At 42.6% G+C, this 27,764-nt stretch overlaps 1 protein-coding gene across 2 annotated transcripts in view; it reads right to left on the bottom strand.

The window, feature by feature from the left end:
- The window catches only part of LOC111970892 (E3 ubiquitin-protein ligase Midline-1), a 51,665-nt gene that overhangs the window by 20,006 nt on the left and 3,895 nt on the right, over positions 1–27,764 (bottom strand). The window contains exons 1-2 of one of the 2 annotated variants that reach the window (XM_023997637.2): positions 16,416–16,709; positions 4,206–4,980 (exon numbers count right to left, since the gene is read on the bottom strand). In XM_023997637.2, coding sequence (XP_023853405.2) covers positions 4,206–4,919 — 714 coding nt within the window. In that variant the 5' untranslated portion in view covers positions 4,920–4,980; positions 16,416–16,709. Of the gene's footprint in view, positions 1–4,205; positions 4,981–16,415; positions 16,710–27,764 lie in introns of those variants that run through there. The other variant, XM_024146693.2, reaches the window with a different exon arrangement.

The raw sequence follows: 27,764 nt of genomic DNA on the forward strand, positions 1-27,764 counted from the left end.
AATAACCCTAAACCGTAATCGAATGCATATGCTTGGGTCTCACAGGGTTTAACCCTATCCCAAACCTTAACCCTTACCTTAACCAGTCGGAATTAATGCCTAAACACGGCTGTAGAGTTTTGACGTTTGTCCCCCCTGTGCAAACGTTGAATACTGAAGTGAGACCATAAGAACTTGTTGGTTGTTGAGCAGAAGATACCGAATGTTGTAACAGCCATAGACTGTATATCACATTCTCTGATGTACTGTATATCAACTTCTCACATCTTGCTTTATTCTTAATGTGTCTGTATTGCTTGTGTATCTTGTCTCAGTGTTAGTTTGTTTGTTTGTGTGCCATTATGTTCTCCACACTTTATCTGCGTTAGCTTTCTCTTCATCTCCATCAGTTCTCCATTTCTCCTGTTTCATTTTCCCAAGCTGTTTCTGTCTGATATAAACTCAGTGATTTTGTTTACGGAGAAAGGCAAGCAGCTTTGAGTTATTTACTGTCACTTAATGGACTCCATACCTTCATGTGCACACCATGTGGGAAAGTTGCAGGATCCATCCATGAAGTACATCTGCATTAATTCCATGTGATTTTATGCCATTCGTTTTGTTGACATCAAATGTATACAAAATAATTTATATCACTATTTACCATCTATTTGCAGTGTTCATGATAAACGTAACGTTTCTCCTGACACTACTCTGCCAGTTGTGCAAAATGCAAGCCATAATGCTGCATAACGTACTGTACATGATAACACTTCAGAAACAGTCAATGCTTGTGTTGTCTGTGGTCCGTCCCTTGGCCTAGACCCTTGAGACACAAAGTCATCTGCATGGCCAGTCATAGATCAGAGGCAAGGCTGCAGGCAAAGGGTCATGACCGTGTAACAGTATGACTCGATTACTCCAGGGGGAAGAAGTTGTAGTGGGGCTGAGTAAAGTGAAGAGTTATGGCCAAGACAGGAGCTGTGCCACTGGGGAGGGGAGGAAGACAGAGGACAGTCAAAGGTCACTGCTTAGCTACTACAAGTTTATCATGATTCTGCATTGTTAGATCAGCGCTTCCTCTATGACCCAGATCCATGGACCTCTGATGCTATTTTGAACCATTTCCTCTCTCTGTACGTTTCCGTGAAATGGTAATTTTATCTCCCAAAAGGAAAGGGTGTAGCCACATTGACCTAGCCCCTTCACAGAGGCCAACTGCCACCCCTGAAAATACTGCAATCATAGGACAGTAATTTCCCTTCAATCGTTCGGTAGCTCCGCCTAATATGAGTGCACATTTAATGATCCTTAATGTTTTCTTTCATGAGTAATTAAAAGTGAAATCAATACTGCATGAATTTTACATGGTGTGGTGCAAAGGGTTCTAGTAGTAGTGACCTACATTCGAGCTTCGCCTACCCTTACAGGAGTGTTTTCATGACGCTACGCATCTTTAAATCCTTCAAAAGGTGAAGCGAGAGAGATTAGACTACAGCACGAGGCCTTTTGATGCAGGTCTGTCGCAGAGTGAGAGTATTAACCCATCGTAAGCCAATCCTGGGTTGTGTTCATTCGGCTCCAAACGGAAGCAAAGGTTTGTATTCTGTTGGTTAATTGTTACTGGAGTCAAGTAGGAAAATGTAAAGGATTCTCAACACTGAGAATATTACCCCCCGAAAAGATCCACTTCACTGGACATACATCAGCATGTTCTTCCTCTACAGTAGGTAGAAATGTGTTTATTTTGCAATGCAGTGCACACGTGGTTTTGCGTTGTCACTGCATCAGGAATTATCTCCATTTTATAACCAAGAACCCCAAAGCCATAGCGCAAGTCTGTCATCATGCACCCAGGTACCCATTCTAGTTTTGAGGGGGGCAACATGCATAATACGGAAGTGAGGCAGAAAGACACGGTAGTGTAGAATAAAAAACGCTCCATCAATGGTTCATCTCTCTGAAAAACAAAAATAGCCAGTGCTTCATTTGAGCTGGATCTTTCCGGAATAGGATCTTTCCGGAATAGGATCCAACACCTCTCAGTTTTGCAAGGATCCGGTAGCCTACCTCTCGTGGCATGACATTTTCTTCCCACTGTTTGCAATACACACTGAACATAATAGTCAGTGTTTCATTTGGCCCAGATCCTGCCGGGAATAGGATCCGGCACCTTTAAGTTTTGCCAGGATCCGGTAGCCTACCGCTCCTGGCATGAAACATTATTTACACCGTTTACAATGTAAAAAATCAAAAAATCTAATAAAAGATATCTGCCCCTTAAAAAAAGGTAATGTGAAAAGGTAAACCCGGCCCGGGTTTATGGTTCGCGCAACATTGTAGCCTGGTGGCCGTTGCTGTGAAAAGAGAGAGAAATGCTCTTGAATCACTCACAGAACTAGAATGATATTCATTTTCTATGATCTCACTCCGTCTCTCTTGCTCTGATAGACATGAGCCTGCAACTATCACCTCTCCATCGGTGCACTAAATTATAGAATTGCTGCTGTCTGTCTGTTCTGAAATAAATGAAATAATTCAGAATACTACACCAGGAATACGTCTATAATTTAGCCACAGAGGATCAATAGCTCATTTAAAATAAATAGCATATGTGTGGATTGTGTGTAGCCTAAACACAAGGATTTGCCTTGGGAACGTGCGTCAAATCTGCCAGTGAATAGCATGCAGCCAAAACAGACCTTTCGCAATATTTCAAATACAAACGCAGGAAAACATAGGTTGAAAAGCAAATGGTTACTGCTGAAAAGAGAAGACTCTAATATGTCTGTGGGATACCAAAATATTTGATCAACTTCCAAATAGGCCTGTTCAGTTAACAGCATAAAACAATAAGTAAGTAAGTAAGTAAAACAATAGAGAGAGAGGCTGTTGATACCGGCGCATTGTCCATGACTGGTGAGTGAGCTGGAAAGCTTTTTCAGGATTTTAATTTCTTCCTCATACTGTACAAAATGGCAGTGTTTAGACAGGCAGCCCAATTCTGATATTTTTCCCACTAATTGGTCTTTTGACCAATCACATCAGAGCTTTTCCAGAGCTGATCTGATTGGTCAAAGACCAATTAGCGGGGAAAAAAGATCAGAATTGGGCTGCCTGTATAAATGCAGCCTTTGTGTGTCTCCACACACCTACGCCTAGGCTATTGATGGATTCAAGACTAGGTTGTTTTTATTTATCTAGCCTGTAATTTCTATAATTTTTGCTGATTTAAAAAAGATTCTGCTAAAGTCACCAGTCACTTAAAATGACGTAGAATTGCATGAAATGCTTTTATAAAAGGATACATTTTTCCCAGACCATAGGCAATGTGTTACTTCTGTAATCAGAACACTTTTCTAGACCGCTTAACATACACAGGACAGATGGACCAGATTGCAAAAGATGCCAAACTGAAAATCAGTGATCACACATGGCCTTCTCACAAATCAAACTCTGGTCTTAATTTGTCCTGCAGAATCCATATAGGACACCTCCATCAAACACCAAACTTCTGGGGACCACCATGCCCTAAAAGACACCCTTCTTCACATGGCAGCAGGCCCCCATCCGACAGCCCCCCTGAGTGTGCTTCAGCTCCCCCCTGAGAGAGGGGGTAATACCAGGCCATCTCCCAGTGGGCCCTCCCTAACAGCATCTAACACCACCTACCAGTCACACTCAATTAAACCAACCCCCACCAAATGGAGCGATTACCACTGTTTAACCTCAACCTACTGGATGCAGCCAGCTTCCTCATCACTAATGAGCCCCTATTTTCACACTGCCTGCACAGGAGAGATGCAGAGAGACCCTCTTGGTATTTTGGGGCGGTGAATTAATTGTACTAATTGTATGATTAGGACACTCCGCTAATGATGAAACAAAAAGATGATAACATCATTTTTGTAGGAAATTTAGGCTACATAGTTAGTGAGGATTATAGTGCACTCAAAACAAAATATAGTAGCTGTATTTCTTCAACACAACATTACACTTACAAAGTCACACCTGCGATGGCGAGTGCACAATCGGGCATCTCACTTTCTCACTCTTTTCACTTCACACACAGCTTTCCACAGCTCCTCACTTCTCGCTTTTAATTCTTTACCCCGTCACACACATTATCCACAGCAGTTCTGATGCCGCCCCTCCTCAAAACAACATGTCCACCAGCAGAGCATAGCGACCAGGTTCATGTATACATTCAAAAAGTCATCCCTTACCTTGAGTTTCTCGAAGCGGTCGCTCAAGGCCGCCACCTGGTGGTCTCGGTGTCTTCCCACCAGTTTGCACAGCGAGCAGATGAGCTGTTCGTCGGTGACGCAATACATGTTCACTTTCTCCTCCTCGTGCTCCAGGCACTGCAGCCCCCGCAGGTGGCAGTCCGGCATGGGCTCAATCAGACGGTGGCCCGTGAAGGGCTTCTTGTTGGGGTGCGTGGCGCGCAGGCACTCGTCGCAGTATGACACCTCGCATGTCACGCACGTCTTGACGGCGTTCTGCGGCGGGTCCTGCTCGCAGAACTGGCACTGCACGTGGCTGGGCGGCGTCCCGGGGCTGGTCATGGCGGTGGAGGCGGGGACCAGGGCCAGGGCGAATCGCCCGGCCTTCTCGCTAGGGGAGTTGGGCCCGCTGTGAGGCAGCAGGGCCAGGGGGCCGGAGGAGGTGGCCCTCTGGACGCGGTCGATGATGTTCTGGAGGGTGACGTTGCGTTTCAGTCCTTCTAGGCCACGCTGCGGACTGAGAGAGATGACATAGCGGCAGGTGGGGCACTGGAAGGCTCCGATGGACTGGACGGGCTCGTTGGAGGCGCAGTGGGATACCAGGATGCGATGGGCGCAGCCGAAGCACAGGCTGTGGGCACAGGGCAGGAGCAGTGGGTCCTCAAAGAGCTCGAGGCAGATTGGGCAAGTCAGCTCTGACTCCAGCGCATCCATCCTCTCAGGTGGAACTCAGGCGCGGGTGTGTCAGCGAAATCCAGGTTAACTGCTCAGCTATCTGGAGAGGTGGACAGAAAGGTGGACGTTCAGATAAATACACGTGAATGGTTATCTAAAGGTGACTGATCATTTCCATTGTCATCAGATGTAGCACTTCAATGATAATGAAGCGATAAATGAATCCAACAAAAACGTGGAGTGTTGAGCTATCAGAGCTTGTATTGTTTGAAATGTCCACAATATATGGGTGGCTGCTACGCTAAAAACAAAAGTTGAGGTCATAGAAATAACAAAGCAAAAGTCTCTTCTGTTATTTTATGTTTCCTTTATTTATTTGTCTTAATTGTCTAATGTTAATAAACAAAGGACAGGAGTACAATTTATGTTAAAACATCTGTCTCAGTAATGGCAAGCTGTAACACACGGACTGGCGGTGACTCAGAGTCCTTGTCAAAACCAATAGGGAGGGATGTTTTTTTACTTCTATCGAAAAGCTGGTTACACAACTCAATACATTTGGCAATATACATTTGTATATCATTTTTGTAGGCCTCTGGGTGGGTTATTTAATCCACAATTGATGCTGAATGCAGACAATCACTCATCAGACAGAGAACTGAAACTTGCTCCCCCACAACGCTGTCTAGACAGGTCAGCTCAACACTCATGCCATTGTCTGAGGTGGCGGGTGCCAATACTCTCCCGACGCCATGCCCTTCTCTCAATCCTGTGGCAGTGAAAATGTACCCTCAGACTTCAGGTTGGCTGAGTACAGCAAGGGGCAAATGATTTTCAATAAACTGATGCTGAGCAGAGCACAGGAAACAGGACCTGTCTACCAGGAAATGTAATGATTTTACAGCTACCCAGAACCATTATGTGATTTTACTTGACCATGGTAATGCTGACCTGATGTAATTGAACGATTCAATTTGAACCCTTCTTCAAAGTCTCGTTTCAATAAGTGAATAACCCTTCAAAGTCAGAGAATAATCCTTCCTTTAATAAAGCCGTTTTTCCAGGGATGTCCCTGAGTGTAGTATTTTCAACAGATGTCACTGTTTTCTGTACTTGTGTGTCCAGCAAGTACAGTACTATACATCTCTCTGACCTAGTTCCAAGTGGGACTAGACTGCTAAGCAACGCCACTCCCCTACCCCCTGGAACTGTGACAGACACAACACTTCTTATTTAGCATTGAATGGTCTCTGAATTCCTCTGATCAGGGACATTGAGTTCACTGAATGTCAACTGCAGAATGCTTAAAACTTCGGTCATCTGACAGAAGCTGTAGTGACAACACACATTCATTATTAAGGATCGTACATTGTGTAATAAGTCATACGTTTTAAACACATACACCAAACATGCCTAGATTAATTGACCTGATACCGGACTGAATAAATCAATGTAGCACGCACCGTACTAACAATGACTTGGCTATCAGAGATAACTGCAGTGACCCAATCGTTTCCCTGAACTCAGTGACGAAATCGGTCCCTAGACTTCGGTGTACGCCATTAAAGTGTGCGACTGCATGTCAAAGTGTCTGCTCTCAACCTAATAACACCAGATAAACCATGAAACAGCTGAATAGATTCCTCTGGTAAAAGTCCAAAGCAAGTAATAACTTTAATAAATAGAATACTAGTCACTTTAATAATGTTTACATATTTTGCATTACTCATCTCATATGTATATACTGAATTCTATTCTACTGTATCTTAGTCTATGCCGCTCTAACATTGTTCGTCCATATATTTATATATTCTTAATTCCATTCCTTTACTTAGATTTGTTTGTATTGGGTATATGTTGTGAAATGATTAGATGTTACTGTTAGATATCACTGCACTGTCGGAGCTAGAAACACAATCATTTCGCTACACTCGCAATAACATCTGCTAAACACGTGTATGTGACCAATAAAATTGGAATTGATTTGAAGTGGAGCCCCCGTCAGACTTTGCCATGGTCTTTGCCCTTCCTTAGCACACGGATCCCCTCTTAGCCTACCCACTCAGTACCCACCGATGGATCTCGCTCCCGTGTACTCAGCATCGCAGACATCTCTGCTGAGCAGGAGGACGATGCTACAGAAGCTGAAGAGCCCGAATCAGAAACACAGGCAGCAGGGAGCTCAGAGGACAGATCCCTGAGCATGGAGACACAGCGGGGTGGAACACCGGTCCACAGCAGGCATCACTCTGCTTCCTGCTTATCCCTTATCCTCCTCACGCACACACTGAATTCGCAAAGTCGTCTAGTGTAGCTGCCGACCAGCGTTTCACAGGAGTTTAACACGAGCCACAGAGGCACAACAGTTGTCCCGACAATTCCAGGAAAGTTAGCGAGAGAGAGCGGTTCACTAGAGCGGTTAGCTCTGTGGACAATCCCACTTCACACAAAAAAAGTGACACTGCAATCTGTCGGACCTCACAGTGGAGGTGCGTGCGGGAGGGGAGGAGGTAGAGAAGAGAAGAGAAGAGAGAAGAGGGGCAGAGAGGGGGTGAGGGAGAGGGTATTGTCTTCTCTCTCCCTTCTGCTCATTTATAGCTGTGGTCCAATGAAAAAATCAGCAGGGATAGGTGTCAGAAGAATAACTAATGTAACACGTGTCATTAAAATACTGTGTGAATTTCAGATCTGAAGAATACACATTGTATACGTTGGAGTTCTATGACATGTAATGGGTTTAGACACTAGTCTTGGACTCTTCTTCCTATTGACCTCTGTGAAAAATAGACTGTGATGACCTTCCCAAAGGCCTAACCAGGGTTAGTAGTTGAACTGAGTCTGAACCTTTAAGATCAATCAAATACTGTGTGGAGTCATGTTAGTGTGCTGATATGCAGAGTGAGCGAGAGTCACAAGTTGAATTACAGTATTTTCCATTTGCTAACGGTCATGGCATTAACCCTTTCTGTTGTAACTAACATGGTGCCTCAGGCAGGTTTGGTTGAGAAAGTTAAATGTTGCTGGCTTGGCAATTGAAGCCAGGTGGGGACAGGCACAAAGAATGGAGACTCACACTGACAGCCAGCTAGGCCATAGCCAGACTGAAACATGGCCAATGAAGACGAGGCTACACTATCTTCATACCAAGTTGAAACCTAACCATTAACGACAAGAAAATGGATTTACCGGTAAGGAAACTTTATCACTTTCAACTAAATTTGCCTGAACTGTGAGTAAGTTATATGGTCCCAAGTAACATTTAGAGTAGCCATTTTTAAAGTATGAGGGGGGAGGGGGTGGAGTGGGGGTCAACTTACTGTTGAGAGTTACAATAGTAGAATACATGGTGCAATTTCAAAATTTGGTTGTGCATCAGCAGTTTTTCTCTTGTTATGTCAGTCACTCAATTCACCTTGTCAGCTAACAATTTTTCGATTGGTAAGTTAGTCTAGCCAGCTATCTAAACATGTTGTTATGGTGGCAAAATACTGATGCAGGGCATGGTCCCAGGGGCCATGAACTCCACGGGTCCCTCTTTGATTTTTATATTCACTCCCACTCTAATATCATATTAACATGGCATAATGTGTAGAATTGCATGAAAGTAGCTGTAAAACTGCAAAAAATATATATATATATATCTCTTCCCCGTGGCAAAATGTGTTATGAAATTGCAACATATTCTTTCTGTCCGAAGGCATAATCTGTATATTTGCAGAAAAATAGCTTTGAAACAGCAACATTTTCTCTATGCCCATGGCACAATGTGTAGAATTGCAGGAAATTAACTTTAAAACAAAAAATGTTCTCTCTGTCTTCAAGAAGGGGGGACACTAAAATGTTTTGCTCAGTTAAGGCCCTTTTCATGAGCTTGGGTCCCAGAAAAACATAGAATTTCTCATTTGGGTCCCAGGCTGAAAAAAGTATAAGAACCCCTGATTTAGAGCACTATGCATATCCCCTTGTGTCTCGCTGGATATCTTGTCTGTGTGTGGAGGTACTGGTTGTATCTTTAATTCAACTCGGTTGCTAGAGGTTGTGGCTTTTTCACTATCTTTGATCTGTTCAATTTTAAACAGATCTTTTTTGTCTCCAGTTTCTAAAAACAGTCACTTCATGAAGAGTGGATGAAAAGATGAAAGGGCAAGACAATATGATGTATAAGGGTGCAAAGATCAGATGCTCTGAGACAAAAAGGAAAAGTATTCAATTTGAGATTGGTTAACGCCTTCAAGCTACAGTATATTGAAATTGGATGTAAAAATAGCCCTTATGCTGTCATAGTAAGCTTACGTCTCCTACTGAATGTTTGTAGATAGAACAGCCAAACGAAACACCCCTTATTCAATAATATGTGGTCAAGATTCCCTTTCAGTTCGGTACAATGGGACTATCAAAAAAGGGAGATCCCATGCAGTGGATACCATTTTGTAATCCCACGCTTGTTATCCCAGAACAGCTGAAACTTAAAATAAAATAAACCAAAAAATAAATTACCAGCAGAGAGCTGCTGTAACAAAATGGAGGGGAATATTGTCTATCCGGTGGCTTGACGTGAGCGACTGTGGCATCCCACGGAGCGCAACGCTCAAACTAGGTCAAAGGCATTGACCTACCTAACATAATCAGTGTATGCATATGCACTTTCATTTCCAAATGAACTGAGACGGGCGAAAAACGAGAGGAGATGCACGAGAGGAGATGGTTCCTACTTTTAGGGCAAAAGTATGAACCATTTATAGGTAGCGTAAATACAGACATGTCTATTCTACATCTCGCCTAATTTTTGGAGATTATATGTGAGATACATACTTCAAATATCAGTTTTATTTTACAATTGTTAATGGTAAAAAAATGGTTGTATTATTTTGGAGTTTAAAAAAAGGGACAAAAAAATACAAATGAATAATTATGGTTTTATAATCCCTATACAGTATCGAATAAGAATCAACGCTCACATGTCTATAGTTCATATATCAGGACATAATCTATAGTTTCCTAACCAGGGCCAAAAATAACAAGAAATTGTTCTAGCTACCTAGGACTTTTGACACATTTTTTGCTTCTCTCCAAACACGTCTAATAACATCAAGGCAGATTAGAGGATTGGCTGTTAAGTGTAATAACAATCTCTTCAGACACACAAAGTTGGAGCATCTGAGATTAACCCCTGACCCTAAAGTTTCTTTCAGGAGCTGACCCCCCCATACAATTTACCTGAAGTTATAGATTTTTTATTGAGTATGAAATTGACACCACCCTTTGAACCATAGAATAACATTTGGTGCATGGTCTTCATGCCCTTGATGTCTGCTTTTRTTGTCAATATATACTGTAGGCATATTTCCAAAGTCATTGTTGAGAGTGTGAAAATATCCACTACTAAATGGAAATTGGACCCTCTGGTCTTGGCATAAAAATGGATTTGTCACAGCTACAGTTCCACAGCCGCAGTCCACTGTTCTGACACCAGTTATAGAGTGTATTGTTACCCAGTGTCTCTCTCTCTCTCCCCTTCTCCCCATGACCGTCGCATGCAGTGGCCCCCCTAATCACCTCTAATGACCGCCCCAGACCGTACGTCAGACTCAATAGCGTTAGCATTTAGCCTCTCGCCCCCCTCACTCTCGGCCTGCCTGTCTTTGTTTCGGCCCCAGACACCCTGCCTGTTTATCCATAATCCGCTCCTGCCAGTGTGTCTGTGACCAATCAGAGACTTTCATGTTGAAGATCGAGTCAGTCACGACTAATGGGATTGGACGCTGTGTTTGAGGCTGGGGTGCGAGCCGGGCGATTAGGGGGGGACCTGGAACCCTAAACTGGCACATCTGACTCTCTGGCTATGATCCTCATCTGGCTCCCCCCTCCTGACTGACCCAGATATGGAATAATAATAACAAATCTTATTAAAAATTACATTTGTGTTGGGGACAGATTGGGGAAGAATCTGTTTATATAATAGTGTTTATAAAGCTGACATGGCCAGATGGAAAAGTTTCAATGACGCATGTGTGTACTGTATGCGTGTGTGTGCGAGCAAGCAAGCATATGTGTGTGTGTGCGTTGCATGTGCCTGTGCGCGAGCCTGCGTGCCTGCATGCTTACGTGTGAGTGCATGTTTGCACAGCAAGTTTGCATAAAAAATGGCTCTCCCGTGAAGTAGTGACCCACGACATACGCCTAATTTCCTGAAACGAGTCACATATGTGAGGTTATGAGTTTGTGTAGAAAGTAGGAGTCTATCCAGTTTACGGTGGAGACATCTTATATGACCTGTGTGATGTTAACAGTACACAAATCCTTCATCTATAATGTATCATACTGTATAGGATCGTTCCCCTCTCCCTCGCTCCACACCCTTACATCACAAGACAGATGACAAGAGAGAGATGTCCTATGAAGCGACTATGCAAGTATGTGTGCATGTTTACATGACAGTGTATTAAATGTGTGTGATTGTCTCCCGTTCAGAATACAGTGGGGCAAAAAAGTATTTAGTCAGCCACCAATTGTGCAAGTTCTCCCACTTAAGAAGATGAGAGAGGCCTGTAATTTTCATCATAGGTACACTTCCACTATGACAGACAAAAATGAGAAAAAAATCCAGAAAATCACATTGTAGCATTTTTTATGAATTTATTTGCAAATTATGGTGGAAATAAGTATTTGGTCACCTACAAACAAGCAAGATTTCTGGCTCTCACAGACCTGTAACTTCTTCTTTAAGAGGCTCCTCTGTCCTCCACTCATTACCTGTATTAATGGCACCTGTTTGAACTTGTTATCAGTATAAAAGACACCTGTCCATAACCTCAAACAGTCACACTCCAAACTCACTATGGCCAAGACCAAAGAGCTGTCAAAGGACACCAGAAACAAAATTGTAGACCTGCACCAGGCTGGAAAGACTGAATCTGCAATAGGTAAGCAGCTTGGTTTGAAGAAATCAACTGTGGGAGCAATTATTAGGAAATGGAAGACATACAAGACCACTGATAATCTCCCTCGATCTGGGGCTCAACGCAAGATCTCACCCCGTGGGGTCAAAATGATCACAAGAACGGTGAGCAAAAATCCCAGAACCACACGGGGGGACCTAGTGAATGACCTGCAGAGAGCTGGGACCAAAGTAACAAAGCCTACCATCAGTAACACACTACGCCGCCAGGGACTCAAATCCTGCAGTGCCAGACGTGTCCCCCTGCTTAAGCCAGTACATGTCCAGGCCCGTCTGAAGTTGCTAGAGAGCATTTGGATGATCCAGAAGAAGATTGGGAGAATGTCATATGGTCAGATGAAACCAAAATATAACTTTTTGGTAAAACTCAACTCGTCGTGTTTGGAGGACAAAGAATGCTGAGTTGCATCCAAAGAACACCATACCTACTGTGAAGCATGGGGGTGGAAACATCATGCTTTGGGGCTGTTTTTCTGCAAAGGGACCAGGACGACTGATCCGTGTAAAGGAAAGAATGAATGGGGCCATGTATCCTGAGATTTTGAGTGAAACATCCCTCCATCAGCAAGGGCATTGAAGATGAAACGTGGCTGGGTCTTTCAGCATGAAATGATCCCAAACACACCGCCCGGGCAACGAGGGAGTGGCTTCGTAAGAAGCATTTCAAGGTCTGGAGTGGCCTAGCCAGTCTCCAGATCTCAACCCCATAGAAAATCTTTGGAGGGAGTTGAAAGTCCGTGTTGCCCCAAAACATCACTGCTCTAGAGGAGATCTGCATGGAGGAATGGGCCAAAATACCAGCAACAGTGTGTGAAAACCTTGTGAAGACTTACAGAAAACGTTTGACCTCTGTCATTGCCAACAAAGGGTATATAACAAAGTATTGAGATAAACTTTTTGTTATTGACCAAATACTTATTTTCCACCATAATTTGTAAAATAAATTCATTAAAAATCCTACAATGTGATTTTCTGGATTTTTTTTTCTCATTTGTCTGTCATAGTTGAAGTGTACCTATGATGAAAATTACAGGCCTCTCTCATCTTTTTAAGTGGGAGAACTTGCACAATTGGTGGCTGACTAAATACTTTTTTGCCCCACTGTAGCTGAGACTGTTGATGTGATTCTGTGATACTGTTCAAGACCAGCTTCAGTTTCCACAGACATGGCTAAGTGTCAGTCAGTGACAGGGAAGAGAGAGGGGTTAGGGGTGACATATGCCTCTCCACTCATCAGACAGTTCTGGCAGAGTCAAAGACCCAGTGCCGGGCGGAGAGACTGGGAAAACTTTACCTGGCGTCTGTGGAATGTTATATGGAGCTAGGAAGCTTACGGTACTGAGTTTAACAGTCTTAGAGGTCAGAGGTGGGAATGTAATAAAGGGTGCACTCGTTTGTGTGAGTGTGTGCATATACGTGTGTGTGTGGTGTTGTGTGTGTGTGTGTGTGTTGTGTGTGTGTGTGTGTGTGTGTGTGTGTGTGGTGTGTGTGTGTGTGTGTGTGTGTGTGTGTGTGTGGTGTGTGTGTGTGTGGTGTGTGTGTGTGTGTGTGTGTTGTGTGTGTGTGTGTGTGTGTGTTGCGTGCGCGCCTGTGTGTGTGCGTGTGCCTGTGTGTGTGTGTGTTGTGTGTGCGTGTGTGCGTGGGTGGTTATCTTCTCTCTGACATGCATCATCAAGTCATACTGATATCCTTTTCTACCAGCAGAAGATGTCGCTATAGACTGCAGACACAGTCATGGGATTGGGGGCCTTCGTCCTGACATGTCAGTTAGACCACAGGTCATTGGTTTGCTCCTTCAGTTACACCCCAAGAGGCTGACCCCAGGTTATTCTTGGCATGCTTGACCTGACCTGGTAAACAGTCATATAAGGTCATAACAGCATACATAACACCCTACACATGGATCAAGTTAGCGCTATTTGAAACCACTATGGGAGGTGTTTAAGCAGCCTATGTGTAAGTGATATCTGTTTATGTTTCACACTTCAAATACTACACCTTTTATTGAGTTTTCTGTAGTAAAAAACAGAAGCTGACACACACTGCAAAAAAAGTTTTGTCGAAGTGCTGAGTAACGGAGAGTAAACTATAAAAAGAAAGAAAGAAAGTTGCACACTAATTATGCTCCCAAACATTTAATGGGTATAGCAACCAACGTTTCAGCACGCAGTGCCTTCTTCTTCAGGGTTTTCTGCACAATGCACAAGCCTGTCTATTCTCTTGCCTGTTTTAATAGTGTTGTTTGTCCATTCTTGTGATATGAATGGGAGGACTGTCAAATTCTTCAATTTAGCGGGGAATAATAAAGGTATATTCCACAAAAAGTATATCTATATAGGTATGTGTATGTATGTATGTATATATGTGTATATGTATGAATGATTACATATGCATATGCATATGTATGGGTATGTACGTGTATGTATATGAATATATATATTTACCACAAAATGATATGGGGGATTGGAAATGATGCAGACAATTACATTGATGGAAACAACAATCTTTCCGCAATATAAAGCTGATTCACCCCTAAAAAATATATATAAATAAATAAATCATTTTTTAAAAAACATCTATTTATACACAAAAATGATCGTCAAAGTAACTTTGTAAAACGTTTCAAGAAAGAACGCTCTCTGGTGGCAACAATGCAGACGTGCAGAAAGACACATCGCTCTCATCACTCCACATCCCATAATTTCCCCCAAAATGGCAACCACCAAACTAAAGTCACACTTTTCCTATTTCAATTGTTCTCGCTCTACTGTGCCGAATGACTATGGCTGATCGCTGGAAACTGAAAAACTGTGTTCCGGTCCACACGACTTCCCTGATCGAAGAGGCAGAGTCAAAATCCCAAACAAGTCTCTCGTTGTCAAAGGCTCATTGCAGAAGAAGTTACCATGGAAATATTGTTAATGTATCTATTGGACCAAATAATCAAAGAATGCATAAGCAAAGGAAAAAAATGTCTGTGGTTTATTTCCTGCTGGGAGATACCCAGATTGCAATTAGCAAACAGCACAACTGTAATAAACTGAAAATGTGCCACTACTAACACAAAGGTAACAGCTAGGTCAACATCCATATAATTACCTTATATCAACAAGACACACAACATGACCAGAAGTAGATCAAAGACACAGGAAAGCAGAGACAAACAGACAATGCTGTTGTTGCTATATTTCTTCCCAGTGACAAACACAGAGCAAGTCACAGTGACTCATTCCCACAGTGACTCATTCCCACAGTCTGTCATGTCCTGAGGCAGGTCAAAGTGGCCCCACGAGGGCTTATCAGACTATGGTCCTCAAGCAGTCGTCTCCACTGACCAAGTTGACAGTGGACCTCTTTATAACAGGTTGACAAAGCATCAACCATATCTTGAAATCACAGCTCTCCGGTCATTATCAAAGACAATAAATGCAAAGCCTGATCCAAGATATGTTTGTGCTGTCTGTCAACTCATATGGTCATTGTCATGCCAAACATGGACAAATAGATCTGGAACCAGGGGAGAGAAGGTTAGAGAGGCATCTCTGTGCCTTTGACCCACAATACAATAAGTGAAGGGAAGTGACCATGATAGGTTTGTGCTTAGGGTTCAGGAGTCCTCAGCAGACGTTTGTCAAATGCGTGCTTGGCTGGAAAGGACATGTTGCTGAATGGGCAGATGTGACCTCTGCTTCCCTCCTACACTGTGTGATCAGTATCACACCATGTTGTCGGCAGTATGCTGAGAGGATTTGGAGGAACTCAGAAATACATAGCATAAACAAACACGTACACACACATGTGCAGGTACACACACACACACATGCCATCCTCCCAATTGCCTCCCCACCTATGCCGCCCGCAGAGTCAGTGTGTCAAATTCCCTTCAATGATTTATTTTAAAAAGCCCAACAATTCAGGTTTCTCACACTACACTAACTTTGAACACCCCACCGATATCTCTCACCCACTCACATAAAGTCTGCTAAGAGGACAGAAGCTCATCAGGGTCCCACAATTAGGTCACATGAGAACGATTGTGGAAACGAACAGAGGCATCACTCCCTGCGCTGATACAATCACGACGTGTACCCTTAGGGGTCCCACTGTATTCCTGCTATCAAAAATATTTAACAGATCACAGTCCACTCATCTGAATATGCAAAGCACTACAACTACTACTTATGTTATAACCCCAAACAGCAAACCTATTCTAGTCTCATAACCACAAGAACACAGATGCTGAAGTAAAGTGTATCATACTCAAATTCTGATGATTAATAGGTTATATTGATACAGTAGAATATTCACTAAAGTAACTACCTCTCACAAGTATATGGTGGGAGTCCAATCGGGAAATGTTGCCTATTTAACCTCATGGTCATACGATCATCAGCTCTATAACTGTGATCACAGTTAATTAGGATTAGAACTCAGCTCTCTCTGTGATATCATCATCACTAGATGTATAGAGCTTTGGAGAGGACTCCTGATGACCCCTGCTTTAAGTAACCAGAGACCCCACACCCTCAGGGACCACACAACAACATTTCCACACAATCAATCACAGTCCTCCTTACCTGCCACATGGTTAAAATCCCATTGTCCATAAACAAAGTGAAATAAGAGAGGAAGAAGAAATGAGAGAGCTGAACTGAGCTGCTGAACCGGCAGGTCAGAAGAGGCCCTTCCTTCTCCGTTACAACAGACCAGCTGCAGCAGTAGTAGCCCAGCAATACTCCAGTCCGACTGGGGGAACTTTGTGTCAGTGTGCGTCTGTCTCTGGCTGTCACATCGCCTCTCGTGGCATATTTCCTCGCACCCTAAAGCCGCTCCTCTCCCCAGCCCAGTGAGAACACGCTGGCAGGAGGAGGGAATCTAGCTCACCGGTCCACCTCCCCTTCCCCCTCCCCTCCACTCTGTATTCAAATAGCTTAGTGGGCGGCCCTGCTTTAGATGAGCCAATCGGGAGGTACTGTGGCTAGAGCAGGGACAGCCCACGCTGTGCAGTCAGTTGGTACAGTACAGTATGCCTGTTGTGGGATTATGGCATCTGAAATGAAAATGTGTCGATCACCAATCCTGGTTAATAATCTTCTCTCCTTCCTGGTATTGTCCCACTTATAATTTTCACGCTCGTTGCAATCTTGCCAAAGTTCTCTGTCTCTCTTCGTCTCTCTCTTGGTATCTATCTTGGTATCTCGCTCTCTCTCTCTCTCTCTTTCTCGCTCTCTCTCTTTCTTTCTCTCTCTTTCTCTGTCTCTCTCTCTCAAACACACACACACATACATACACACACACACACACTAGCAAAAGTTAATTGTAGCATGCTGTTTTCTCTCCCCAAACGAAAGAAGGTTAGATTAAAGATTCTGGCCCCAGTCATTTACTTCTGGAGACATGTAGGGCGTTCGTTCTCTCCCTCAACTTCTACATTATATTGAGTGACTCACTGACCTTATCTTGGGTCACATTCCCCATAGTCACTTGAAAAGTTCAAATCTGCCACCTTCCTAGAATCTGTGCATTTCAAAGCAAACGTGTTTGGAAGAAGAATGTAATATGCTTGTATTAGTCAGAAAGAGTTGAAGTTTAAGACCTTGGTTGAATGGAATGAATCAGGGCACTTGGCTAGTTAAGCACCCTGACCGTGGCAGTGATTCTGGCTCTTATTTTTAGAGTTGGAACCGGATGAGTAAGGCACAGTTTAAAAATGTACTTTTGAGAAAGACAAGAAAATCAATTTCCATCTAAGGTTAGTTTTAGACAAGAGTTGAGATTTTAACGGAAAAAGCTAAATTCTTGTATCATCATAAAATGTGCTTTTACAGTATATCAGCTAAGCACATTTGATGAAACATGTATAGTCTGCACAAATGCAAAAAAAAAATGTTTACATTTTAAGACAAAGACTATGTAGCAGGTTTGAGCAGGAGAGAGGTTTCTCTACCTTTGGGAAAAACACTACGCCAGAATAGCCTCAGTAAATAAGTGCCCATCCAGAGTAAGATGATATCCTCTATTTCCCTGAGAGTAAAAAGAAAATCAAACAAAAGCCCAGGTCTCTTTGCAACCTTTGGAGAGCTGCTGCTGTTGCTTTGGGTTGTGCTGTTAGGTGGAGAGGCCTCTTCAGAAAGCACATGAATACCCACAGTACAGACTCTTTCTTTAATTAAGCCCACAATAGACCTCCAGTCACAGAGCCTGGCTGGAAAGCGCCCAGCTCACTGTAATAACACAATGCATGCCACTCAGCACACAGGCAGAGCTCAGCGTTCTTCAGCCTCCTCGGTGTTCAAGAGACTCTTATACAAGTCAAAAAGGTCATTTATAACAAGGTTGCTCCTTGCGTCCTCCAATGTAAAGGATTTTATTCGTTGATGCTGTGTTTCTATTCTTTTCTCTGTTCTTCCCGGAAGGACTGCAATCGAATTAGTAGAGGGAAGCAATATCATCAACCTACACAATGTCTGTGGAATCATTAGTGCAAAGTCATAGTGTACGAAGTAAAAATGCCAGCTCTTTCATCCGGATGTGGGCGATTATATTGGTTGAAACTGACAAACATGATTAGCACAAGCTGTTGTTTGGGGTTTCTCTATATTTCTTTCTAGGACGTGTTCTGGGAGCCTTGGTTTTAACGTGGTGGAATGCTTGGAATTTTCAGGAGATTGCCTCTTTTCTCTAAGTGAACCCATTAAAGGGATAAGCCTGACCAGAATTATTATAAGAGGAACGGACACATAGAACCAACTTAATGAATACACACACAACACACACACACACACACACAACACACCACACACACACACACCACAACACACACACACCACACACACACACACTCTCTCTTCTATCAACATCTCCCATCTTCCTCCCTGGTCGTAACATCTTTCCACTCACATCTATCTCGACTCCCTCCTGCAATGAACTGGTATGGTCTGACAGTGGAGCTCCTACACATGTTCGTGGTAGTTAAAAGCTGAGTGGCAATCTAAAGCACTCTGCATAGCTTTGTTGACAAAGCACTCACAGAAAAGGGAGGGCACTTTATATACAAGTACACGTCTTGCCTCGGGGGCATCACGCTCTAAGGCGTCATGGCCTCCAGGCAAATCCCAAACACATTTCTTCACTTTGGTGACCTTTGCCCCTCTAACTGAGTTCAGATGGGCCTTTAAGAGGGTTTTTACTCTTTGTGGTGATATATTCGCCAGTGTTTGCATTTGGCATCTCAACACCAGGCCACCTAGAAAATGGCCAATATTTTAGATCTAATCACCAAGTTCCACAGGTATGCCTGGCTACGTGGTTCAACAAGACACAGAGAGAAAGGACATGTATCAGCTGAAAGGACCAGACATTCTCTTTTAGGCTGTGTTGTGTTGTTCAAGGACTTCCAATGAGTCGGCTGGTTGCTAGCAATAACTAATAATTAGGACACAAACTGAATGAAATGACCGCCTCAGGGACGAATGAAGAGGTCAATAATGACTATAACCAGTGAATACTGCATTCTCCTTTCTGCCAGGGGATACAAACCAGTGAGATAGCCTACAAGGGATGAATGGAAATATAACATCAATATCTTTAGCATCATGATTGTGTGTTTTCTTCTTTATGGTTCAGGAGACGTCCTGATGCTGAATCAAATCCAGCATTGAACAGTGCATTGCACAGTTGAAAACAGTTTTGCGGCGATGCTGAAGTGTTGGCAAACACACACACAAACACCCCTCGCACGGCACTGAACTCGTTCTCTGTCACCACAGAAGGAAATCCAGTTCACACACACACCTGCATGTGCACGACACATAATGGGTACAAGCATGCATGCACACAACACACACGCACGCACGCACGCACGCACGCACGCACGCACGCGCGCACACACACACACCACACACCACACACACACACACACAACACACACACACAACACACAACACACACACACACACACACAACACTGGGCATGTCACACAGCATCACCATTTTATCACAGTGGGAACAGTATTACAAAGCGGCCTTAAACTGTCAAACACGTCCTCTCTGGCCTCAACCCACCATCACTGACACCAGCTAGGCTCCGGCAAGAAACTTAACATATGGTGTGAAATAAGGTTTTGGACCTGTGATGGTGCGATGTGCTATAATCTCTACATCCTCAATCTAGTGAATAAATACTGTATATGTCTTTCTGCATTATACTCATGAACTTCACATGGATTACAGCGGAACTGTCATGTGCCAATCATCCAGATAGCCAGCTAATCCTTTTTTTAACGCGTATCGTATGTAGGGCACTATTGTCGAGTGGCCCATGTATGGCTGTGACGCTTGAAGTTATTAGAGATTAAATGGTTAAAGAGAGAAATTTATCTAATTTATATGAGCGCATCACTCATATCAGCATGGGGAGTGAGCACTGGGGGTTTGTTCAGCCAATCTAACGTATACGATATATAAAACGGTTTATGAGACAGTTAAAACACGTCTTATAATAATTTAGAACAAACGACTTGATGGAAACGACTTGAAAGAATAGTCAAAGAGACGAATATGGATGGGAGAAGACTAAGTTCCCAGGCGGGCTACCACCTGCTACCCATTGCCCTTGCTAGCAACGTCACACTAAAAATCAGGTGTATAAAATGCAGGTTTATGAATAAGTCATTGAATAATCAGTCATTCTAACCTCGCCTTCCCTAACAGTAGACGCTAGAAGTAATGCAGTGTGTAATGTGACGGCCCGTTAGGGATAGACGTGATTTATCTCTCCTTCAAAACAGAGAGCAAGAGGTCTATACCCTCGGCTAGCTCAGAACTGGAATATCTCACTTCGCTCTTCGCTAATACAAAAGTTATGCATCATCTTTAGGCATCAAAGACAGAGAGATGGGAGAGAAATGCTTAATGGGGCTAAGAGATGAAGGCGTAGGAACATTCATCAGAGTCATGCATTTTACATGAGCGGACATGGGGTAGCTATGGCAGAGGAATTAAAAATGGTGATGAGCGGCCATTAGGTCGCGTGATCCATTGATACGCCCTCGAGCTAGGCTATAGTCGTGGATCCTATCAAAATCTCAAATGACTAATTTTCCTTCAATTCTGCAGTCCAAAAGTTCTGAATAGGGTCCAAACTAAACAAAAAGTTCTAAGGATCTCAATGGGAAGTCAAACAATGGGTTTCTTTCACCTGAAATAGTTTCAACCCTGAACAGTTAAAAGTCTGAAAGGTCCAATGCAGCCGTTTTATCTCAATATCAAATCATTTCTGGTTAACAATTAAGTACTTTACTGTGATATTTCTCATTAAAATGGTCAAAAAGAAACAAAAAAAGCTTCTTAGCAAAGAGCAATTTCTCAAGCAATAATTTAGCTAGGTCTGTCTAGGAGTGGGCTGAGTAGGGAGGGGAACTCCCTTTTAATTGATCTATTTTCTTAGAAAAAAATATGCTATCTAGAACCATAGGATAACCCTTTGAATAACCCTTTTTGGTACAAGGTAGAACTCTTTTGGTTCCAGGTAGAATCCTTTTGAGTTCCATGTACAACCCTTTCCACAGAGGGTTCTACATGGAACCCAAACGAGTTCTACCTGGAACCAAAAAGGGTTATCCTATGGGGACAGCTGCAGAACCCTTTCAGAACCCTTTTTTCTAAGAGTGTGTAAACTAATTTATGTTGATGTCGCCAGGCAGGCCAAAACTCCATTCCACCAAAACAGGCTAAAATTTCAGGCAGTCTTTTCAAACAGCTCTTAAACTTAAAGGGCATTATCATAATGTTCATAATTTCACAGTATTACTCCAACCTCATAGTGTGGAAATATATATAAAATGCAGAAAAATCACATTTTTGACTGCACAGTCAGATTCTGACTCAGACTAAAGGCAAACTAAGCACCTTATCTCTATTCTTTTTACATCGAAAAACAAAATCAATAAACCACCTACAGCATAGCCTTTGTCCAGCAAACGTTGCATTGTAGGCCTCTATCAAGACAGAATGTGATGTTTTGTTCTTGAAACGCGTTACAGAATTCACCATAGGCCACATACTGATTTCACATTACTGCCCTTGGCACACCGTGGCTTTGTTGTCTCACAACTTGTTATCCGCTAACGAAGAAAGATGCTTTCTGATTGGTGGCGATGCAATGCAACCTTGACACTTCCTCTCAGCGTGTGTTCATGCACGTGATGGATATCAAATTAGTCCGAAATGGATTGTGTGGATGGAAAACAACATTGAGTGGTTGCTGCATCGAGCTGTGGAGACAACAGAGTGTGTCCATAGTCGATAGTGTGGAACGAGTGGCGTGAAAGCATGGTCAAGTCAGCACAGTGTCACCCTCCCTGGACTAGATGTGTGTTAACACAGTACATTAAGTTGCACTTGTGACGCTCTTGTGACGTTTAACAATAAGTGGATCTTCTACCGGTGTACTAATGCTGAAATACTGTATGCGTTAAGATCATCATTACCGCAATGTTGTTACTAGTGTAATTGCAGTGTTACTACACGGGTATAAGAGCAGCCTAATGTATAGTGTTACCTGAATTTCATAAATATACCCTGTTAAGGTAACCCGTCCCATATGAATTCTAAATGGATTACTTTAGACTAATTGACCATTTATTTGACAATTCACTTTGGTGTTAGGCCCTTCAGGGAAATGATATATCTAATATGCCAGGACTGCCCACCAAAGCCCTTGCATTTAATAATACTGTCCCCTTGAGCCTGTTCTATCACAGTGGAGATTAGGGGAAATTGATAACAAAATTAAATTTCCCCAGGACCAATAGTGGCCTCTCTGCATTAATGAGATTAAACACGGTTTAGCTGTGTGTACACACACCTTGCATTTCAATGTACTGTTATGGTCTCCCTCCATAGACTGGGTCAAATGGGTCCACAAACACAACGGATAATTCCAAAGCACAGCAGATTTTCAGCAGCAGAAAGCAAGTAGAAGGTTATCTAAGACGGTGTTCCAGTGCTCGAGTTCTGGTAAGAATAAATGTGTAACCTTGCTGTAGTTTCACCACAGTGGCAACATGAAATAGGGAAATACATTGATTGTCTTCTTTCCTTTTAAGTAAACATATGTTTTCTAAAGGCTAGGAGACAATCAATACTGTTCTTTCTGTTCTCGCTTCTCCTCTCAATTATCCTGGGCTATCGTCTAGCCTACTGTAGCCTGAAAAAAAATCTATTCCTCCGTTTTATAAATGCAGTGCCATTGACTGAAAACATCATCCAATCGAATATCCATTTAACGCCGACAGCTGTGTACACAAACTCCATCTGCGCCTTTTGTCAATGCAACATCTTCTAAAATAATGTTGGCACAAAGCCTGAAATCAACCAGTTCAAATCAAGTGTGCACTTGAGAAACAATAACCCTACATGATGGCGTTAGGCCCTTGTAAGTCAACTCAGATACTCAGATTAGGCTAATAGTGGTACTGTCTGAGGTCAATGATTTGCCCTGGGCCTAAATCAAGACGTTCAAGCCAAAATATATTTGCAGTTAGCAGTTTCTGCTCTAAGATTTCTCAGGTTATTTCTGCTATATGTTGAAGGTGTCAACCGTGTTATAGTCAACAAACCTTCACCGCAGCTTCCTATCATGTCCCTGTATACCCAAAGACTGACAGTGGACTTTCATTAGATAGTGATGTGAAACCGGTCTCAGGGTAAAGTCATTGACCATTTTGGTTGTGGCAGGATCATAGCTGGTTTAATAGCCATGACATTGAAGCTAAAGGCAAGTTTGCACAACGCCATACCAGAGGTAAACATACTACGACTGTATGTCCTCTGCTACTGTCCTCAGCATAGAGCTGGAAAAGGGTGGCCACTGCATCTTTCCCAAGCCTACAAACTTTAATGAGTAGGTGCGGGTGGAAGAATAGAACTAAATATCCACCCTCCACCACAGTAAATTGGATTTGCTTGGTTTTCTCTAGTCTGTCTTTGCCAAGAGGTACGTTCTTGTGTCATGTCTGGTCACGCGGAACACAAACCACCCTTCACACAGTCCAGTAACCCCACAGTGTAGAAGAGAAAGGCCCTCACAAACAAACCACTTTTAGTTCTATTGAAAACTCCAGCATTCTTGACTCAAGTGGGAAACTGTGTGATGTGGAGGAGCCAGAGAATGGCTGCCAGACACTGGAAGCCACAGCAGGGGGAGAGGATAGATTTTCAGCAGGAATTTGGGAGACTGGCTGGCCATGAATAGATCTGAGACACTGCTGGTCGCCCATGCCAAGGCCTTGCTTGGAAACGGTGGTGTTTCTACCATGGCAACAAGGGAGTTGGTTTATTAAAACCGGACCACAGTAATTAGACTAAAGAGGGGCAGTCCCTCTTTAGTCTAATTACTCTGGTCCGATGTGAACTCGCCTTTGCCTTGTTGACAACTGCGAACCAGTGTGGTATCTTCCCTTGTAGGCTTTGACTAACAACATATAGCAGTCTATGTAAAGGAATATCTGTATCATTTATATAACTAATAGGTGAAGCTTGGGTACAGAGGTTAAATATCACCATTTTGACATTTTAAAGAGACCATGTTGTCATTTGAACTGAATCTGATCCCACCAAAGTAATATGAATACATTCTTCATTTTGTTTTTACTGTTTGGGGGATGGCCATGACTTGCTGATGAAATTTATTTGGCAAGTTAACAAAGACAAAGCCTTTGTATAACAGCATCACTTTCTCTGTGTTTCTATGTTAACGGTCTAAGCAGTGTGACCAACCACGGCTCTGTTCCATGCCTCAGGTCCAGAACTGTCACTCCCTGACTTTGTCACGACTGCCTCAACTCTGTGTGTCAACTAGAATCAGGAATTTTCTGAAGCGAGGGGCAGACTGAAGCTATTCAAATCTATAAATACAAATGTAGAATTTTAATTTGAGTCAGTTTGCTACAGTAAGAAATTATTCCTGCAGCAACAGGAACTGTGAATTATCATGTAGATTCATAAGTAATGGACGTTTTTGTAGGGGTTGATACATTTGCCATTAGGGCAAATCAAGTTTGACATTTTAAAGTGGAAATTGACAACTTTAGAAGCCTTTTTAACCTTGAATACACTACAAGTTAGACTTTCCTGCTATGCAGGAAAATTCTCAGCAACAAAACAGCGATCAAATTAAGATCCTACATCTATATGTGTGAGCCCAAGCAGTCCCATTTCACCGTTTCTCTCAGGGGACAAACATTAGCTCGAGGTCAACTGAGAAGTCTGAATAAGAAAGTACATCTTTTCACAAGTAAATAAAAAGTTCCGTACAGCTTTCCTACCTTTCATTGGTTTCCCAAGAGCATATTACCTTCCTGACCTCGAAGTGTTAAGAAATATTTCAGAATGTATCTTATCACTCCCTTGGGACTAGCTGATGGTGTTATATGTTTAGATGGGGGGGGTGGAAGGAGGAAGCAGGCCCCTGCACCAATACACTTATCTTGTCATCCAATATTTATGTTAGGACACATTCTGCCGTGCTATAACAATGGACCCAGGGCAGAACCGTGTGAAAAGTAGAGAGCAGCCACACAGAAAAACAACCAATAATGAATATTAAAACTTAGGTTGCAGCCACCAATTCGGACTCTTTATTTGATGTGCACTCTGTATACCTACCAAGCATGTGTATTATTGATATTTATAAACTGGGTGGGTCTAGCCCTGCTCTAATTACATTGGTAACCAGTTTATAATAGCAATAAGGCACCTCTGGGGTTTGTGGTATATGGCCAATATACCATGGCTAAGGGCTGTATCCAGGCGCACATAAGAACAGCCCTTAGCCGTGGTATATTGGCACCCTCTCGGGCCTTATTGTTTAAATGTATGTACACCGTGTGGATTATTCATCAGTCGTCTTGACTGAAACTCACTTCAAATGTCCTTGAGTTGCACTGAATCGAAATACTCGATAAAAGCATCCTACATATAATGACAACCAAGTGGAAAAGGGTCACGGTGACATTTATGATTCATTTGTAGTTCTTTGTGGAATTTACAATTAGGCCTTGATGAATACAGTATCCTGGGAGTTTCAGTGCTTCGGCCCTAAAGGAAAAATCCCCCCAAACAACTAATTCCTATAATTTATAGTGTTAAATAACACTAACACGTTTTTTCTTTATAATACAGTTGGTAGCAACATGAAAATCATGGAAATTAGTTCCAGATCAAGTTGACTACAAAACCCACAATGCAATACTCTCTCTATGGGCTGGCCTGCAAACATAGCTAAATACAATAATACCAAAGTCAATATCATCATGTGAGTAGCTAGTTAGCTGTAAAACCGTCTAAACAATCTGGAGGCTATTTAAGAGTCTATAATCTCACCATGTTCAGCCTGCAGATCGATGTGCCTCGCAGAGTGGAGTCTGACCTTCACAACGGAACCATGCAAGGCGCCCTGGACTGAAGATGCAGACAAATAGGAGATATTAGGTGGACCTCCTGTTCAATTACACATTTCTCAATGTAGGAATATCGCAAAAATATGATCAAAGGCTCATTCGAGAGAAGACATCCTCCCGACTTATGACATCGGCCAGTATTGAAATCTGACATGATAGATGTTGATAGATGTTTTCACGATCTAAAAGTCATATTCCTGTTAACTTCCAGTGTATTGACAGCGGCTTTATCGCAATTCTACGTCATACCGGCCAAATTTCTGCCTGCTTGAACGGCAATATCTTAGATACACATGAAAACATGAAATGACCCCAGGAATTGATAGTACATCGCTCAGAGATGCACAAAAACAATATAACTTCTTGAGAATACAGGGGGTGCTATTTTCCCATTAGCATAATTTGCTCTACAGATTAAACTGCCTCTTATTCAATTATTGCTCTTACTATATGCATATAAATAATACCATTGGAAAGAAAACAATCTCTAGTTTCTAAAACCGTTTCAATTTTGTCTCTGAGTGATACACAAGTCATTTGACAGCACTTTCCCTGACCAAGAAGTAGAATGCAAGAAGTCTATGCTCGCTTCAACGCTCTGCCTATATATGGTCATGACCCCTATGACCAGAAACACACTTCATTCGCCTTCCTCTGGGTGTCAAGAGGACGTCAGAGGAGAAATTCTTTGTTTATCTGGTACTGACGTGAAATAAGACCTATTTCTTTGGCGTGACCGACAACTTCCGGTTTTCTGATTCGCACGAGTTGGAGCTGCGATTGTGTACTGTTTTGCTGGCGTTATGGATGAAAACTATCTCCGTGTCGAATTTTGTTTGATACATGTGACCATATCATCGTAATGTATGTTTTTTCAATATAGTTTAACTTCTTGGAACTATAGGGGGTGCTGTTCCGCATTAGCATATTTTGGTCTCCAAATTAAACTGCCTCGTGCTAAATTCTTGATCGTACAATATGCATATTATTGTTATTATTGGATAGAAAACACTTTCTAGTTTCTATAGAAGTTGGAATTTTGTCTCTGAGTGGTACAGAACTATATCTACAGCACTTTTCATGACAGGGGTCAGATTTCAGAAATTTTTACCCCTGATCTGGAGTCTGTTTTTAAGGTGACTGTGAATGCTATGAAGAAACCGACACTGCCTACGTCTTCCTCTGGGTGTTTGTACGTCATCACGTTTTGAATGGAGTCGATTGCACAATCACAGCCACTATAAAACAAGAAAACGTGGAAGTACCTCCCTTTCTCGTCGCGCGCCTCAAGCATGAAGGACATCGGACTTGCCTCATTCCAAATCGTTGTTTAGCCAGCAATATTTCTCTGGTCATGTTTTTACTCGTTATAGTTGTTAAAAACATCATAATGTAGTTAATTTGAACCGTTTTATAGCAATTTATATCCGTTTAGTGCGATTCTGAGGAATTTCTTTGTCGTGC

Source organism: Salvelinus sp. IW2-2015, unplaced genomic scaffold, assembly GCF_002910315.2.
Source record: "Salvelinus sp. IW2-2015 unplaced genomic scaffold, ASM291031v2 Un_scaffold16496, whole genome shotgun sequence".
Lineage (NCBI taxonomy): Eukaryota > Metazoa > Chordata > Actinopteri > Salmoniformes > Salmonidae > Salvelinus > Salvelinus sp. IW2-2015.